At 37.8% G+C, this 15,480-nt stretch overlaps 1 protein-coding gene across 1 annotated transcript in view; it reads right to left on the bottom strand.

Moving 5' to 3' along the window:
- CCDC18 (coiled-coil domain containing 18) overlaps positions 1–15,480 on the bottom strand; it is a 109,062-nt gene that overhangs the window by 75,861 nt on the left and 17,721 nt on the right. The window contains exons 7-9 of the mRNA XM_030936760.1: positions 8,507–8,603; positions 4,913–5,034; positions 2,826–3,117 (exon numbers count right to left, since the gene is read on the bottom strand). Coding sequence (XP_030792620.1) covers positions 2,826–3,117; positions 4,913–5,034; positions 8,507–8,603 — 511 coding nt within the window. The remainder of the gene's footprint in view (positions 1–2,825; positions 3,118–4,912; positions 5,035–8,506; positions 8,604–15,480) is intronic.

Here is a 15,480-nt window from a genome sequence, read left to right as displayed (position 1 = left end):
CACTAAGCAACATATATATATTTCTAGATGCATCTATATGTGACAGTATTTAAAACATGGATGAGAAGGATACACATGAATTTCAGAATAATTGCCATTTCTGAGGAGAGAGGAAGAGAACCGGGATCTGACAAGGTACATAAAGAAGCTTTACCTATAAAATTTTATTCTAAAAAATATAGAGTTAATAAGACAATACATGTACCAAATTTTACAAATATGGTGCTACACTAGCATATGCACCTTTCTGTTGGTTTGGATAATACAGAATTTTAAAAGACAGTTATAAAGGAGCAAGGTAAGCACTTAATGACTTCTACCTTCAAACTATAACCAAATCACACCTCCTAGAAGTGGGGGAAAAAAAATCACATTTCCTAATCGTATCATTCTTAGCACTACAAGAAACAAATGATCAAGCATACATTACCACATTCGGAATCATATCTCAAATGATTCTGTTTTTAGAGACAGGGTCTCACTCTGTCACCCCGACTGGAGCTTATGATCATAGAACTCACTGCAGCCTTGAACTCCTGGTCTCAAGCAATCCTCCTACGTCAGCTTCTCGAGTAGCTGGGACCACAGGCATGCACCACCATGCCCAGCTAACTTTTGTATTTTTGTAGAGACAGGGTCTTGCTATATTGCCCAGGCTGGTCTTGAACTCTTGCTTCAAGAGTTCCTCTTACCTTGGCCTGCCAAAATGCTGGGATTACAAGCATGAACCACTGTGCCTGACCATATATGAAATAATTCTTGATACACAAATGAGAATGCAATTTAAAATTGTTATCTGTATATGATTACTTTCTAATTTCAAAAGCAAATAGTATATTAAAAATCTAAGCAAATAGCATCTGGGGAAAGCAGATACAACAGAGGAGCTAAGATTTTATGTTCTGGTTTAAATTCTACTACTTACCAGTTGAGCAATTTATTTACTTCCTTGGGTCTAGGTTTCTTTACCAATAAAATGATATTGAATCAGACAGTTGCTAAGATTTTTTTGGTTCATAATTCCACAGTTCATAATAGTTTAACATCGGTAAGTCTACTGTCTAGTCTACTATGCATTCATATGTGAAACCAACCATAATATATTTACCTATAGTTTCCCCTGATCTTTCCTTCATTTTACACTTATTGATTACAAATTCCTGAATATGTTTACTTACCTTCTTCTTAATCTCACTTATATATATGGCCACAAATATAACTCAAAGAGAAAAGGTGGTAGACCATTATTATAAAAACATTTTAGGCCAGGCATGGTGGCTCAAGCCTGTAGTCCCAGCACTTTGGGAGGCCGAGGCAGGCAGATCATCTGAGGTCAGGAGTTCAAGACCAGCCTGACCAATGTGCAGAAACCCTGTCTCAACTAAAAATACAAAATTAGCTGGGCGTGGTGGCACATGCCTGTAATTCCAGCTACTAGGGAGGCTGAGGCAGAAGAATAGCTTGAACCCAGGAGGCGGAGGTTGCGGTGAGCCGAGATTTCACCACTGCACTCCAGCCTGGCGACAGAGTGAGACGCCGTCTCAAACAAAAAAAAAAAATTAAAGTTCTATGCCATTCTAATAAGTACATGAAAAGTTGCTCATCATGAGCTGTTAAAAAAATGTAAATTAGGGCCAGGCATGGTGACTCACGCCTGTAATCCCAGCACTTCGGGACGCTGAGGTGGGCGGATCATGAGGTCAGGCCGAGGTGGGCGCATTCGAGACCAGCTTGACCAATGTGGTGAAACCCCGTCCCATGTGCCTGTAGTCCTGGCTACTCGGGAGGCTGAGGCAGGAGAATTGCCTGAACCTGGGAACCAGAGGTTGCAGTAAGCTGAGATCATGCCACTGCATTCCAGCCTGGGCAACAGAGTAAGAGTCTGTCTTAAAAAAAAAAAAGAAATGTAAATTAAAACCACAATGTGATACCACTTCACATCCACTAAGATGGTAATAATAAAAAAGACAAGAACAAGTGTTGGCAAGGAAGTAAAGAAACAGGAACCCTCATACATTGCTGGTGAGAATGTAAAATAGTGTAGACATTTTGGAAAACAGTTTGGAATAAATTCACCATAGGACCCAACAATTCTACTCCTAGGTATTTACCGAAGAGAAATGAAAACATGTCCAAAGACTTGTATGCAAATGTTCATAGAAGCATTATTCATAATATCCCAAAGTGGAAACAATCCAAATGTCCATCAACCAGTGAATGGATAAATCAAATGTAACGTATCTACATAATGAAATACTATTTAGCAATAAAAAGAAATGAAATACTGATATCACAACATGAATGACTCTCAAAAACATTAAGAACGCAAAAGAGCACATATTATATGAGTTCATTTATGTGAAATGTCCAGAAAAGACATCTATAGATGCAAAAACTATTAGCGTCTTCCTATGGGTAGAAGTGAGTACAGGGCCTAATTATAAATGGGTCCAAAATACCCTTTGGGGATGATAGACATGTTTCAAAGCTGGATTGTGGTGATTGTTACAAAACTTGAAAATTTACTAAAAATCAGAGATTAGTACACTTAAAATAGGCAAATTTTAAGGTATGTAAATGATACTTCAATAAAGCTGTTTAAAAAAAATTCTGTGCCATTCTAATATATGGCATCTGAGAAACTGGGAAAAAGTGTACAATGGTTAAGTGCAGGAAAAAAAAAAAGAGATTAGATAGAAGAGAAATTCAAGACTAAAGAGGAAAGAAAAAAATTAGAAGCTAATAAAACAACCACAAAATGATAGTCTTTTCTAAAACACTTTAGTAAAATTCTTCTTTTCCATTACATAATCACACATACTTACTGGCAACTGGGATATAATCTTTTCCATACTTCTTAGTTCTACCCTTGAACTTTCAATTTCTTGTTGACATAAATCTAGTCGCTCATTCTGTGCTGCAACACGGACCTTTAATTCTCGGTTTTCATTCATTAAAGAAAATTTGTCTCTAAGTATTTCATCTTTGTTCTCTAACTCACTCTCTAGCTTCAAAATACTTTGTCTAGATTCAGTTAGTTGTGCCATGACTTCTGAATTTTTCACTGCCATGATCCTTAGTTTTTCTTTTCCATTGTTATTTTCTTCTTTTAACTGCCTATGAAGAAAAGAGAATAAAAATGAAAATAAAATATATATGCATTCATTTTCAATCATATTTATTTAATCTCACTTTTAAAATTTTTTGAAGCTTAATTCTAAACTAATACCTGCTCACATTTACTAAGTACCTACTTTCTGCATGCCAGGCACTCACAACTTTATGTAGTTAGCACTATTATTACTTCTTATTTACAGATGAGGTAACTGAGGCACAAAAAGGTTAAATAACTTTCCAAGTGTCTCACAGTAAACGGCAGTGAAGGACAGCCCTACTATCTTGAAAGCATTTCTGCTCCCTGTTTAATTATATAAGACAGGAAATCTAACTCCAAAATCCCTGACATAGCATTTCACATTATCAACAAAGTTTTGGATTCCTAAAACAGGAGAAAAAGTAAACTGGCTCTACATAATTGTACAATCAGCTTAAGAGCCCAGCATCAATGACTTTCTCTTCTTACAAGAATTTTTTTTTTTTTGAGATGGAGTCTCACTCTGTTGCCCAGGCTGGAGTGCAGTGGCGTGATCTTGGCTCACTGCAAGCTCCGCCTCCCGGGTTCATGCCATTCTCCTGCCTCAGCCTCCCGAGTAGTTGGGACTACAGGTGCCTGCCACCACGCCCAGCTAATTTTATTTTTTTCAGTAGAGATGGGGTTTCACTGTGTTAGCCAGGATGGTCTCGATCTCCTGATCTCGTGATCTGCCCGCCTCAGCCTCCCAAAGGGCTGGGATTACAGGCGAGAGCCACGGCGCCTGGCCCTTACAAGGATTCTTTTAAAAAATACTGCATCAGCAACTCTTAATGGCACACTGGGAGATACTGTGTTGAAAAACTTAGACATTTTAGAAGGGTCAGACTCCAAATGTGAAGTTTTAAAAATATCTTAACCAATTTATTTCACTTATATTTGAAATATGAAAATAACATTTTTTTGAAAAATATAAAAATAACATGACTTAAGAAATCATATGTAATTAGATATACAAGAATTCTTTCATGAAGTATAAACATTTTAAGTAATGAAGGATTGCATCATAGTGTAATCGGCAGCATTTTTCTTTCTTAAAAGTAGATCTTGCAATCGATAATCAATTCTAGAAAATACTCTAGTAAAAAGCATCTTTACTCCCTCTTCCTTGGCAAAAATACTAAACAGACTACCTTAAGGAAAGTACGGCAAAATTAGACAAACCAGTTATTCTGATTGCTTCCTGCTCCCCCTTTTTTTTTAAAAAAATTAACAGTTTGAAGTGATAAAGACTGATTAATATTAACCTCTGAAAGCTGATGGGTGTTAGTTTTAAGAGGACAACAAGATATACTAAGAGAGAGTATAGGAGTCAGAAGACTTTGATCTTTCAAAGACCTTCAGTAAATCCTGGCTACTCTCGGGGCTTCTGTTTCTTTACATATAAAATGAGAAGTTTGGACTAGGTAATTTTTTATGATTTGAAAAACACTTTTTATTAGAACATCGGATATTATACACATTTTACTAGCAAGTTAATGTGGTCATACATCAATGACATTATGTCTATTAATTTTCCCTAAATATATGCAAAGCAAATATGTTGATCAGTACCTCTCCATATTTACAATTATATTTGCATTAACACATTTTACTTCATTTCTAATTCTAACTCAATAGCTAGAAAACAGTTTCAGTCACGAAGCCTATCCTTCTCTATAATGTAAGCCCATAATTACAACATATAAAATATTGTTTTAAAATGTTTCAGTTTTTTCCATCTCCACACAAAAATCCTTTTTCTACAACAGAATACTGTACCTTAATTTCTCTTTCAGAATTTCAAGTTCACTTTTATATAGACCACATTTTTCTTGTAGCCTTTTATTTTCTTTTTCACAGTTAATTAGATTTCTCTCTAATATTTCTTCTTCAGCTTGAACCTAAAACAATAATTTAAGTGGACATACTAATGTGGTTGTAAGTTTTAGGTGTTTCAAGCTAAAAATGTAAGTAGTGATTTCAGAAATAAGCAGGAATGTAGACTAAGAATTTCATACATTTAAGTCCCCAGCCTCATAGTGAAAAGTACCAAAGTGAAGTTCCTGGGCAGTAACAAAAGACAGAGAAAAGGATGATACTACATGTCCAGAAAACCTGTAACAGATAGGCAACTGCATCAACTGAAAGCAAAAATTCATCTAGAGCTGCTGTGTACGAGTTACTAAAGGTTAATTTTAGTGCAAATGTTCCAGAGAAGTTGTTTTTGAAATTTTAACCACAAAATTTACCAATGAAACTACAGCCCAAAATGTAGAACAGATAAAAGCACCCAGGATACAGTGTTGAGAGGAGAAGATTGGGTATATCTGCCCCAATTCCTTTGTTACCCTGTTATATCCACCTAACTATAGGGGTTTGCTGAGCATTGTTTGCAAATGATAATCCTAAGTGTAAAAAAAAAACCTGTCTCTTACATTCTTCTCTCTTTTCTCCATAAAGTCCTTCTTCTCCCCAAGAATATTCCTCCTACTAGGTCTTCTACCTCCCCTTACTGATCACCTTATTAAAAATCCCTTCTAAGATATTTCATTCCCACAAGCACCCTCTCCAAGACTCTCAAAACAGCCTTCTTATTAACTAATTCACATTTAAGATTTCAATATCTAGTGAGACCTTAATATTTTACACTGCCAAGTGATATTCACAGTTTTACTGCAAAGGAATGACCACTTTGTAATCAACGGCAGACTTTCTCCTGGATCTCAGTATTTAATATTGTTGGTAACTTCTCCCCTGAAATATTTTATCATGTAGCTGTCATGACAATATTACACTTGACTCTGGCCACTCTTGTTTTCTTTGCTTCCTTTTATTAACTCATAATTCCTGACTGCTCTTTTCTTTCTATATATTCTCTCAAAAGTTTAGTGAATTTCTTGACTTTCCTTATTGCAACTATATTATGAGAAATACTCACCCCAAGTTTCCAAAATCCCTCCTATCCTCCTTACGCTATGAAAATTTCTTAAGCAACATCTTAACTTATGGGACCAAAGACATTTAATTCAAAATCCTTCTATTTCCTTCCACATAAAACTTTTCTCTCTTTTTATCCACAAAGAAAAGAAATGTCCTATTTCATTAAAAAAAAAGAATCTCACTTCTGCTCTTGGACTATCACCTTGCATATCGTTCAGACCCTTGTGCCATCTTTTATTCCTTATAATTCTAACATCTTCAATCTCCCCCTACTAATATGTTCAGGGTACCCTTAGGTGCTTTACCACAGCTTCTTCACCTTAACTTAGCTTCTTTCTTCCCTTCCATTCGCTGACTTTCCCAACCCGCCACACACACTTACTTCCTCTTCACCTATCGTATGTAAAGAATTGTCTGTTAGCTACCTCTACTCTCTCCCTTTCCATCTCTCCCATTTCAGAGGTTGTGCCTTCTATTTTAATAAGCTGCTCTCTACAAAGTATCCAATGACTCCCTGATTATAAAAACCAAGAGCTCTGTCTCGTTCCTCACCTTTCTAAAATTTTTTTCTGATTTTTTACAGACAGGGTCTTGCTCTTTCACTCAGGCCTGAGTGCAGTGACATTATCATGGCTTAATGCAGCCTCTAACTCCTGAGTTCAAGCAATCCTTCTACCTCAGCCTCCTGAGTAGCTGGAATTACAGGTGTAAGCCACCACACCTGGTTCAGTCCTCATTCTTCTTGACCAGTTTGCAACATCTGGCACTGAAGATCACCATCTTCTTTTTAAAATGTTCTATCGCCTTGGCTTTTTGTATTATACTTTCCTGATTCTCTAATTTTTTAAAATAACTTATCGATACCTTTCAAAAGGTAATCTACCTGTTCTTTATCTCCCAGGGTATCTTCCCTCTTGTTCTCATTCTATATGAACTCTGTCAATGTCCAAGGCTTCTACCACTTTAATTCAGTACTGTCAATTCTCAAAACTACAGCCCTAGTAGATTTCTATATCGAAATCCAGACCTATAGATACAAAAGCCTACTAGAAACCTATAACTGGTTATTCTACAGACATTTCCAAAATAGAACTCATTAACTTTTTTCCTAAATTGTCTATTTTGATTCATGATGCAGTCATCCAGCAGTCACTCAAATCAGCAACCTAAAAATATCCTATATTCTTGTTTCTCATACTGCCAGCTTCTAACGCATTCAAGTGGTCACTAGATCCCACTGATTCCCCAACTTTAACATCCCTCATAGCTATCTACTCAGCTCCTTCATCTTCAATGTCTCTTGCCTTGTCTTTTAAAGTCTCCTTGACTTGTCTCTCACCTCTCAAATGCATCTTCACATGACATCAGAGTGAGCTTCCGAGAACATAGATTTTGAATCATTTTCCCTGCTTAACACTATTCAATGATATACCACAATATTTGAAATAGCCTAGCAGCTCAAGCATTGCCTACTCTGTGAAGCCTTCTTTGGGCCCACCAGCGTTTATTAACCACCGCCACCTTCATCCCACCCTACTACATCTACCTCTTATTTCTATATTATACTTCCTATTCCAAAATACTGAAATTATTTGTTTATATACTTGTCAATCTTACTAGACAGTGAGCTCTTTAGGGTAGGTATCATGTGTTATGTATCACCGAATTTCCCAGAGACTAGCACAGTACCTGGCATGTAAAAGGAATTTCATAATTGTTTAATAAATGAATACCCATCTTCTCATTCTACCGTTCTACCTAAACATTCCTTCCTCTGCCTTTCTACCTTTGTTTGAATAGAATCATAAACTTCCTCTGCTTTCACTGTTATCTCAAGATGGAAGCTCCCATATTAGTATCTCTTTACCAGACCTCTCTTTTGAGCTCATTATCTGAATATCCAACTGTAGTGTTCCTCCACACACATTTCATTACCATGTGATATTACTTAAAGATACTAAATGAATATAATAAATGAATGTAATAAACTCACTATATTTCTATATCAAATCAGTTCAAGGAACCTTCCTTCTGAGAGGCAGAAGCCAGCCCCTCTCAGAGTAGCAGACTCAGAGAGACCAGTTGAAGGCTACATAATCTGTCTTCATTTTCACTGAAGTGATAAAAATGAATTTCTTTCTTCTACTTCTCTAGCTCCAATCTCTGTTCACATATTCCATCCTTCTCTATATTTTGTTCCTTCTCCTCTCTCTACTCTTTTCCCTCTTTGGATAAAAAAGTTTCTGCTGATAATAAAAGGGTTGGTAAACATCATCCTTAACTAACATTTACAAATTGTTTATTTAAATGATTTTATAAGATCATAAAAATTACTCTCTGTCTCAACCATAAACATATTTTAATTATTCCTACCTTTATTGTTGGAATATAGACAGTAATACAAAACACTGAATTTGCACAACTGCCTCTTACCTTTTCCAGTTTTTCAGCCACTTTCTTTTTATATTGTTGGAAAGCGTTACTCAGCTCTTCAGCATTATATAGTGCTTCATTCCTTTGTCGTTCAGCTCTAAAATTTAAAAAGAGATAATGAATAAAAGTGAAGAATGCTCTGCATTTGAATAGTTAAGTTCCAAAGTAATCTTTAATTATAAGGAATAACTGCAGAGAAACAAATTTCTCTGTACTAAAAAGAAGTATTAGGCTTAAAGTATAAAACGAAGAATGTAGATCATACTACAAAAACTTTCTCACTCTATCAATATGAAAAATAAAATATAACACAAAACAATTATAAACATAAATGTTGAAATATATATAAATTCTTACGTGTTGGCAATTTTTTTCCCCTATCTAGAAAAGACAGATTAGGGAAATAGCCTGAGGCTGGATGATAAATTTTCAAAGGTTAGGAATTACAGAATCAGTCTATTGTCTAGAATATTAAATATACTCAGTAAATTCTGTGACCTTTGCAAAGGTCAAATAAATTTCAAACAGGTATTTAAAAAAATGTTAACTTCTATTGATAACAGATATAAAATCTAGACAACAAAAAACACAACCACCACCAAGCACTGTTTAAGCCCAACCTTGTTGCCTCATCTCTTAGTTCCTTACGCTTCTTGTAATGAAATGAAAATTTGGGGCACAATACACTGAGAATACTTGGTCAATATCACACTGACGCCTAAAAATATTTTAATATTTAAACCTATTCCCATCATATTCTTTCTAATGTAAGTGAGGTTAGTGACCCTCCTCTTATCCAGGGTGAATTACTCTATTTATAGTCTGGATCTTAACTCTTAACCCTTCAGAAATGCACTCTAGCTTCTGTATTTTCATTCCCTCTGTTGGTTATTTTGCCACAAGTATAAAAAGTTCAAGTAAAAGTATTCCTAACTTCCTGAATCTATGTGGTTAAGTATGTCTATTTGACTCCAAAGTTTCAGATAAAGGAAAGTAAGGACAACCAAGGATTTCTCTGAAAATCTATAGGAATATAATAAATTCCTGAGTGTGCACAGGTACTGTTCAGAGCAAAGGATACCTGTATTTCTCACTTAAACAAACAAAAACCTTCCCACATATTGTGCCTTCCTCTATCATCCTTCTTTTCTTTCTTTCTTTCTTTTTCTTTTTTTTTTCTGAGACGGAGTCTCGCTCTGTGGCCCAGGCTGGAGTGCAGTGGCGCGATCTGGGCTCACTGCAAGCTCCGCCTCCCAGGTTCACGCCATTCTCCTGCCTCAGCCTCCCGAGTAGCTGGGACTACAGGCGCCTGCCACCTCGCCTGGCTAGTTTTTTGTATTTTTTTTTAGTAGAGACGGGGTTTCACTGTGTTAGCCAGGATGGTCTCGATCTCCTGACCTCGTGATCCTCCCAAAGTGCTGGGATTATAGGCTTGAGCCACCGCGCCCAGCCTCATCCTTCTTTTCAAGCCAGACTTATCCACTTTACACTTATCTACTCTTCCTCACTTCCAATTTGTAAAAAGTAATGACATATTTCAGCCACACACAAAAGTGTGGATAAATATTACCATGTACTTCCAATCATGTTTTAATAAATCTTCACTCTTTGTCTGAAAAGGCTACAGAAGACAAACAAAACATTACAAATAAAGTTGAGGTCCTTATGTGTCCTGTCCAAATCCCATTCCCCTGACTTATTCCACAGAGGTAACCCTATCCTGATTTGGGTGTTTTTTATTTTGTACACTCATGTTAACCTACACCTACAAATAGTATATATCACAGTTCATTTATTCTGAGAGGCACCCTATCCTGATTTGGGTGTTTTTTATTTTGTACATTCATGTTAACCTACACCCACAAATAGTATATATCACAGTTCATCTATTGTGAGAGGCACATTGTTTTCACTTTTTGTTGTGTGTGTGGAGATGGGTGTCTTGCTATTTTGCCCGGGCTGGTCTTGAATTCCTGGCTTCAAGTAATACTCCCACTTTGGCCCCCTCGAGTGCTTGCATTACTGGAGTGAGTCACTGTGCCCAGCCTGTTTTCGCTTCTGTTTTTTTGTTTTTTTGTTTTCTTTAATAACCACCTATAGTCTTACCATGGTTTCACATTTTTAACATCTCTAAAATTTTTATGTGCTGGGTATGGTGGTTCATGCCTGTATTCCAAACACTTTAGAAGGCTGAGCCAGGAGGATTGCTTGAAGCCAGAAGTTAGAGACCAGTCTGGTAAACACAGTGAGATCATCTCTACAAAAAGTTAACTGGGAGTGGTGGTGCACACCTGTAGTCCCAGCTACTCTAGAGGCTGAAGCAGGAGGATCCCTTGAGTGCAAGGGTTTGAGGCTGCAATGAGCCATGATCGCAATGCTGCCTTCTAGCCTGGGTGACACAGCAAGATCCTATCTCTAAAAAAATAAAATAAAATAAGACAGTTCCAGGTGGGGGTCCGTAAAGTGCAGCAGCCACAGCCAGCTACCTCATGCTCAACAACAGCGCCTAGATGCTCATCCTGGGGCTGGGCACCTGCAAGTTCCCCTTGGGCCAGGTAACTGAAGCTGTGAAGGTGGCAATCGACATCGGGTACTGCTGCATTTACTATGTCTACATGTACCAGAATGCGAATGAGGTAGGGGTAGCCATTCAGAGGAGCTACCCACTGCGGGTCTCCTCTGAGCTGTTCTGTCGCTCAACAAAGCTTCTCTTTGTATTGCTTACCCTCCACTTGTTTGTGTACCTCATTCTTCCCAGACACAGGACAAGAACTCAGGACCCACTGAATGGTGGGGCTAAAAATGCTGTAACACAAATGGCTGAAACACGCCCCTTGTTCACCACGTTGCAGGCAACAAGAAGAAAAGGCAAGAGAAGGAGAGAAGAGCTGCAGCCCTTCGGGGAGCCCAGACCTATGAGCTTCCCGAGCCAGGGCTGTGACACCCTCTTTAGGCCTCTTTTTGGTGTCTCCAAGCTTCCGGCACCACCACGTTCCCTGGTGTCAGCCATGGAAGCTGCTTATGCTACGCCTGGTCCAGCCACAGCCTCACAGGGAGCTGGCGCCTGGAGCTGCTCACACCACCACAGCTGGCATGCCTGGCTATGCATAGTGGCCAGTGCCTACAGTTGTTCACACACCCCTTGCCATTCTGCACCTAGCTCACTCTTCACAGGTGTGGGATCCAGGGTGGTAGCACAAGCCAAGTGCAGCCTGCCAGGCTGAGCGGGCAGAATGAGCCCAGTGGGCCAGAGCAAAACTCAGGCAAAGGTGCCACTGGCCACAGAGGTTTCTGGCTGGTGAAGCAACACCCCAAGGATCCCAAAACAGCATAGAGTGCCTCCTGCTTCTAGAAATCTGTAAGTATAAAAATTTCTTCCTTCATGTCAGTCATGTGTCTGTATCTTACTCTACCTGATTAAAACAAACCCCAAATACATTCTAAAATATGCATTAAAGCCAGGCACAGTGGCTCATGCCTATAATACTTGCACTTTAGGAGGCCAAGGCAGGAGGATCGCTTGAGTCCAGGAGCACAAGACCAACCTGGGCAACACAGTGAGACCCCATGCCTAAAAAAAAATTTAAAAATTAGTCAAGTGTGGGCTGGGCGCAGTGGCTCACACCTGTAATCCCAGCACTTTGGGAGGCCGAGACGGGCAGATCACGAGGTCAGGAGATAGAGACCATCCTGACTAACACAGTGAAACCCTGTCTCTACTAAAAATACAAAAAATTAGCCGGGTGCAGTGGTGGGCGCCTGTAGTCCCAGCTACTCGGGAGGCTGAGGCAGGAGAATGGCGTGAACTCGGGAGGCGGAGCTTGCAGTGAGCCGAGATTGTGCCACTGTACTCCAGCCTGGGCGACAGAGAGACACTCGGCCTCAAAAAAAAAAAAAAAAAAAAAATTAGTAAGGTGTAGTGGGGCAAGCCTGTAGTCCTAACTATCTGAGAGGCTGAGATGGGAGGATTGCTTGAGCCCAGGAGTTGGGAGCTACAGTGAGCCACGATCACAGCATTGCACTCCAGCCTGGGTAACAAAGCAATACCATATCTCTTTAAAAAAAAATTAAGACTATACGTATCTTCTGTAGATTTTTTCTTATAGTTTTTCTTATTTGATTTTAATTTTTTATTGAGTAAAGTACAGAAATCCTAATTGAGTGAATGTTTTAATAATGTGTATACTTACTTAACTACTATCCCAATCAAATAGAGAACACTTCCAGCTCCCCTGTGTACCTTCCCAGTGAGTATTCTTTACCCCAAAAAGGTAAGCATCATTTGGACTTTTAACAACATATGTTAATTTTGCCTATCCTCGATTTGCTATGGATTACAGTGTTCTATTGTGTCTGGCTTCTTCTACTGAGCACTGTATGTGTGATATTAACCCATGTTGTTACACAGTTGTAGCTGCTCTTTTTTACTGATGTGTATAATTAATTATGTGAACATACCACAGTTTATTTCTCGATTACACTGTTGATGAACATTTAGCAATTACAAATAAAATTACTTTAACATTCTTGTACATGTCTTTTAACGTAGGGACTAAGTTTTGTTGAAATGAATGGTGGATCCTAAGGCAGGCTTATGTTTACCTTTAGCAGCTACTGACAGTTTTCCAAAGTGGCTCTACAAATTTACACTTCCATTAGAAATGCAGAAGAGTTTCAATTCTACATCCTTGCCAAAACTTGTTTTTGAGAGTCTTTTCCATTTTAGCCATCGTGGGCCATAGCGGGCCTGATGTTTCCATTTGTCGTCATTGTTTCGACTAGTTTAGTTATTTGTGGGCAGATTTTTAATTACTGATTTGATATCCCTAACAGCTATATATACAGACACACACATATATATGTACACACATATATAGATGCACACACACACACATATATATTTTTTTTTTTTCAGGTTTTCCATTTATTTTAAAGTTAGTTTTGTTAAAGTATATTTTGCTGAGAAATTTATTTAGTCTAAGTTTTCAAATGTATCATCTTTAAAATGATTCAGTTATTGGTCTTATTTCTTACATATTTCTTATGGCTTACCAATTTATAGCTAAATGTGTAGTTCAGGAGTCCCTTGTCAATCCCAACACTTGTGCCTTTTCTGCTTTATTAATCTTGTCTGATGCCCATTTTCTTGTTCATTGTGAAAATAACCACATTTAGGTTTTGGTAATCCTTTATATTGTTTCATTGTTTTCTATTCATCCATTTCATCCTTATCTTTATTATTTCCTTACTTCTATTTTCTTTGGTGTTCATTCTTTCTTCTGATGTCCTCCTTTTCCTGACCACGCAATTGGCTATTTTAGTTCATTAATTTTCAGTCATGATATAATACATGTATATAAGGTTAAATTTTTCCCTCTAAGAGTGTCTTTAGGTACAGCCTACAAGCAGTGATGCACAATTTTTTTTATATCACTCAGTTCTAAAAGTTTTCTAATTTATTCAATAGTCAATGAACACCAGTAAGCCTGGTTTTACATTTCCAAACATACAGGATTTCAAGGAGTTACATTCTAACTTAACTGAACTGTGGTTGGAGAAGATAATACATACTACATCAATCTTTTGGAATTTTTTCAAATTCATGCTATCTGGCATAGTGAGGTAACAGATTACATCTGCTTCAAAGAACGTCAATTTCAAACTGTTGACTACAGGGTTCCATATGCACATCCATTAGATCAAGAATATTAATTGTCTTATTCAACACTTCAAGTCTTAATTTTTTGTTACTTAACAATTCCTGATAAATGTATAAAGAATTTTCCCCATATGACTACAGATTTGTTCTTTCCTCCCTGAAATTGTGTTATTTTTCTTATGTATTTTGGGACTAAATTATTAGATACATATAAGTTTAGAGTCTTTATATCTTGCTGGTTTAGAGTCTTTATATCTTCTTGGCTAAGTGTCACTTAAACATTATACGAGTCATTTTAATGTTGGTAATGTTCGTTGCATTGAAGTCTATTCTGATCCTAATATAGTAATATCAACTTTGCTTTGGTGCATATTTGAAACATTCCTTTCCATTCTTTTTTTTTCTTTTTTGAGACAGAGTCTCACTCTGTCATTTAGGCTGGAGTGCAGTGCCATAATCTCGGCTCACTGTAATCTCTGCCTCCTAGGCTCAAGCAATCCCTTTCACCTTAACCTCCTGAGTAGCTGGGACTCCAGGTGTGTGCCACCACACCTGGCTAATTTTTATATTTTTTGTAGAGATGGGGTTTCGCCATGTTGCCCAGGTTGGTCCTGAACTCACCAGCTCAAGTGACCCACCTATCTCGGCCCCACAAAGTGCTAGGATTACATGTGTTAGCCACCGCACCCCGTCTGCTTTCAATTTTCCTGTGTCCTTATGTTTCAGGTAATCTCTTACAAACAGCATAAAAGCTAAACAATCTCTCCCTTTACACTGGCTTTTTAATCCATTATGATTAATCTTCTCCACCCAAAAAATAGTCCTTGCAAAGGTTTTGATCTTTCAATCTGAGAATGTGTCCTAGTCTATTTGTGCTGTTAGACAAATACCATAGTCTAGGTAGTTTATAAAAAACAGAAATGTATTTCTCACAGTTCTGGAAGCTGGCAAGTCCAAAATCAAGGCACTGGCAGGTTGGTAGGGCCTTATCTCTCTGCTTCCAACATGGTGCCTTAAATGCTACATCCTCCAAGGAGGAGGAACACTATGTTCTGACATGACAGAAAGGAAAAAAGGGACAAACTCCCTCTGTCAAGCCCTCTTATAATGGCATTAATCCATTCATGAAAGCAAAGCCCTTGTGACTTAAGTACCTCCTAAATGCTCCACTTCCCAACAGTGTTGCATTGGCATTAAGTTTCCAATACAAAAAACTGGGTGGACACATTCAGACCATAGCAGAAAGTCAATATTCATTTTAGTTCTTCAAAAAGCTCCAATAGTCTTCATATCATACCTCTACCTAAAAATCTCA

The sequence above is a fragment of the Rhinopithecus roxellana genome, chromosome 8 (assembly GCF_007565055.1).
Source record: "Rhinopithecus roxellana isolate Shanxi Qingling chromosome 8, ASM756505v1, whole genome shotgun sequence".
NCBI classification, from domain to species: domain Eukaryota; kingdom Metazoa; phylum Chordata; class Mammalia; order Primates; family Cercopithecidae; genus Rhinopithecus; species Rhinopithecus roxellana.
The sequence above is the reverse complement of the archived record's forward strand: the minus strand, read 5'-3'. Positions and strand labels throughout refer to the sequence as shown.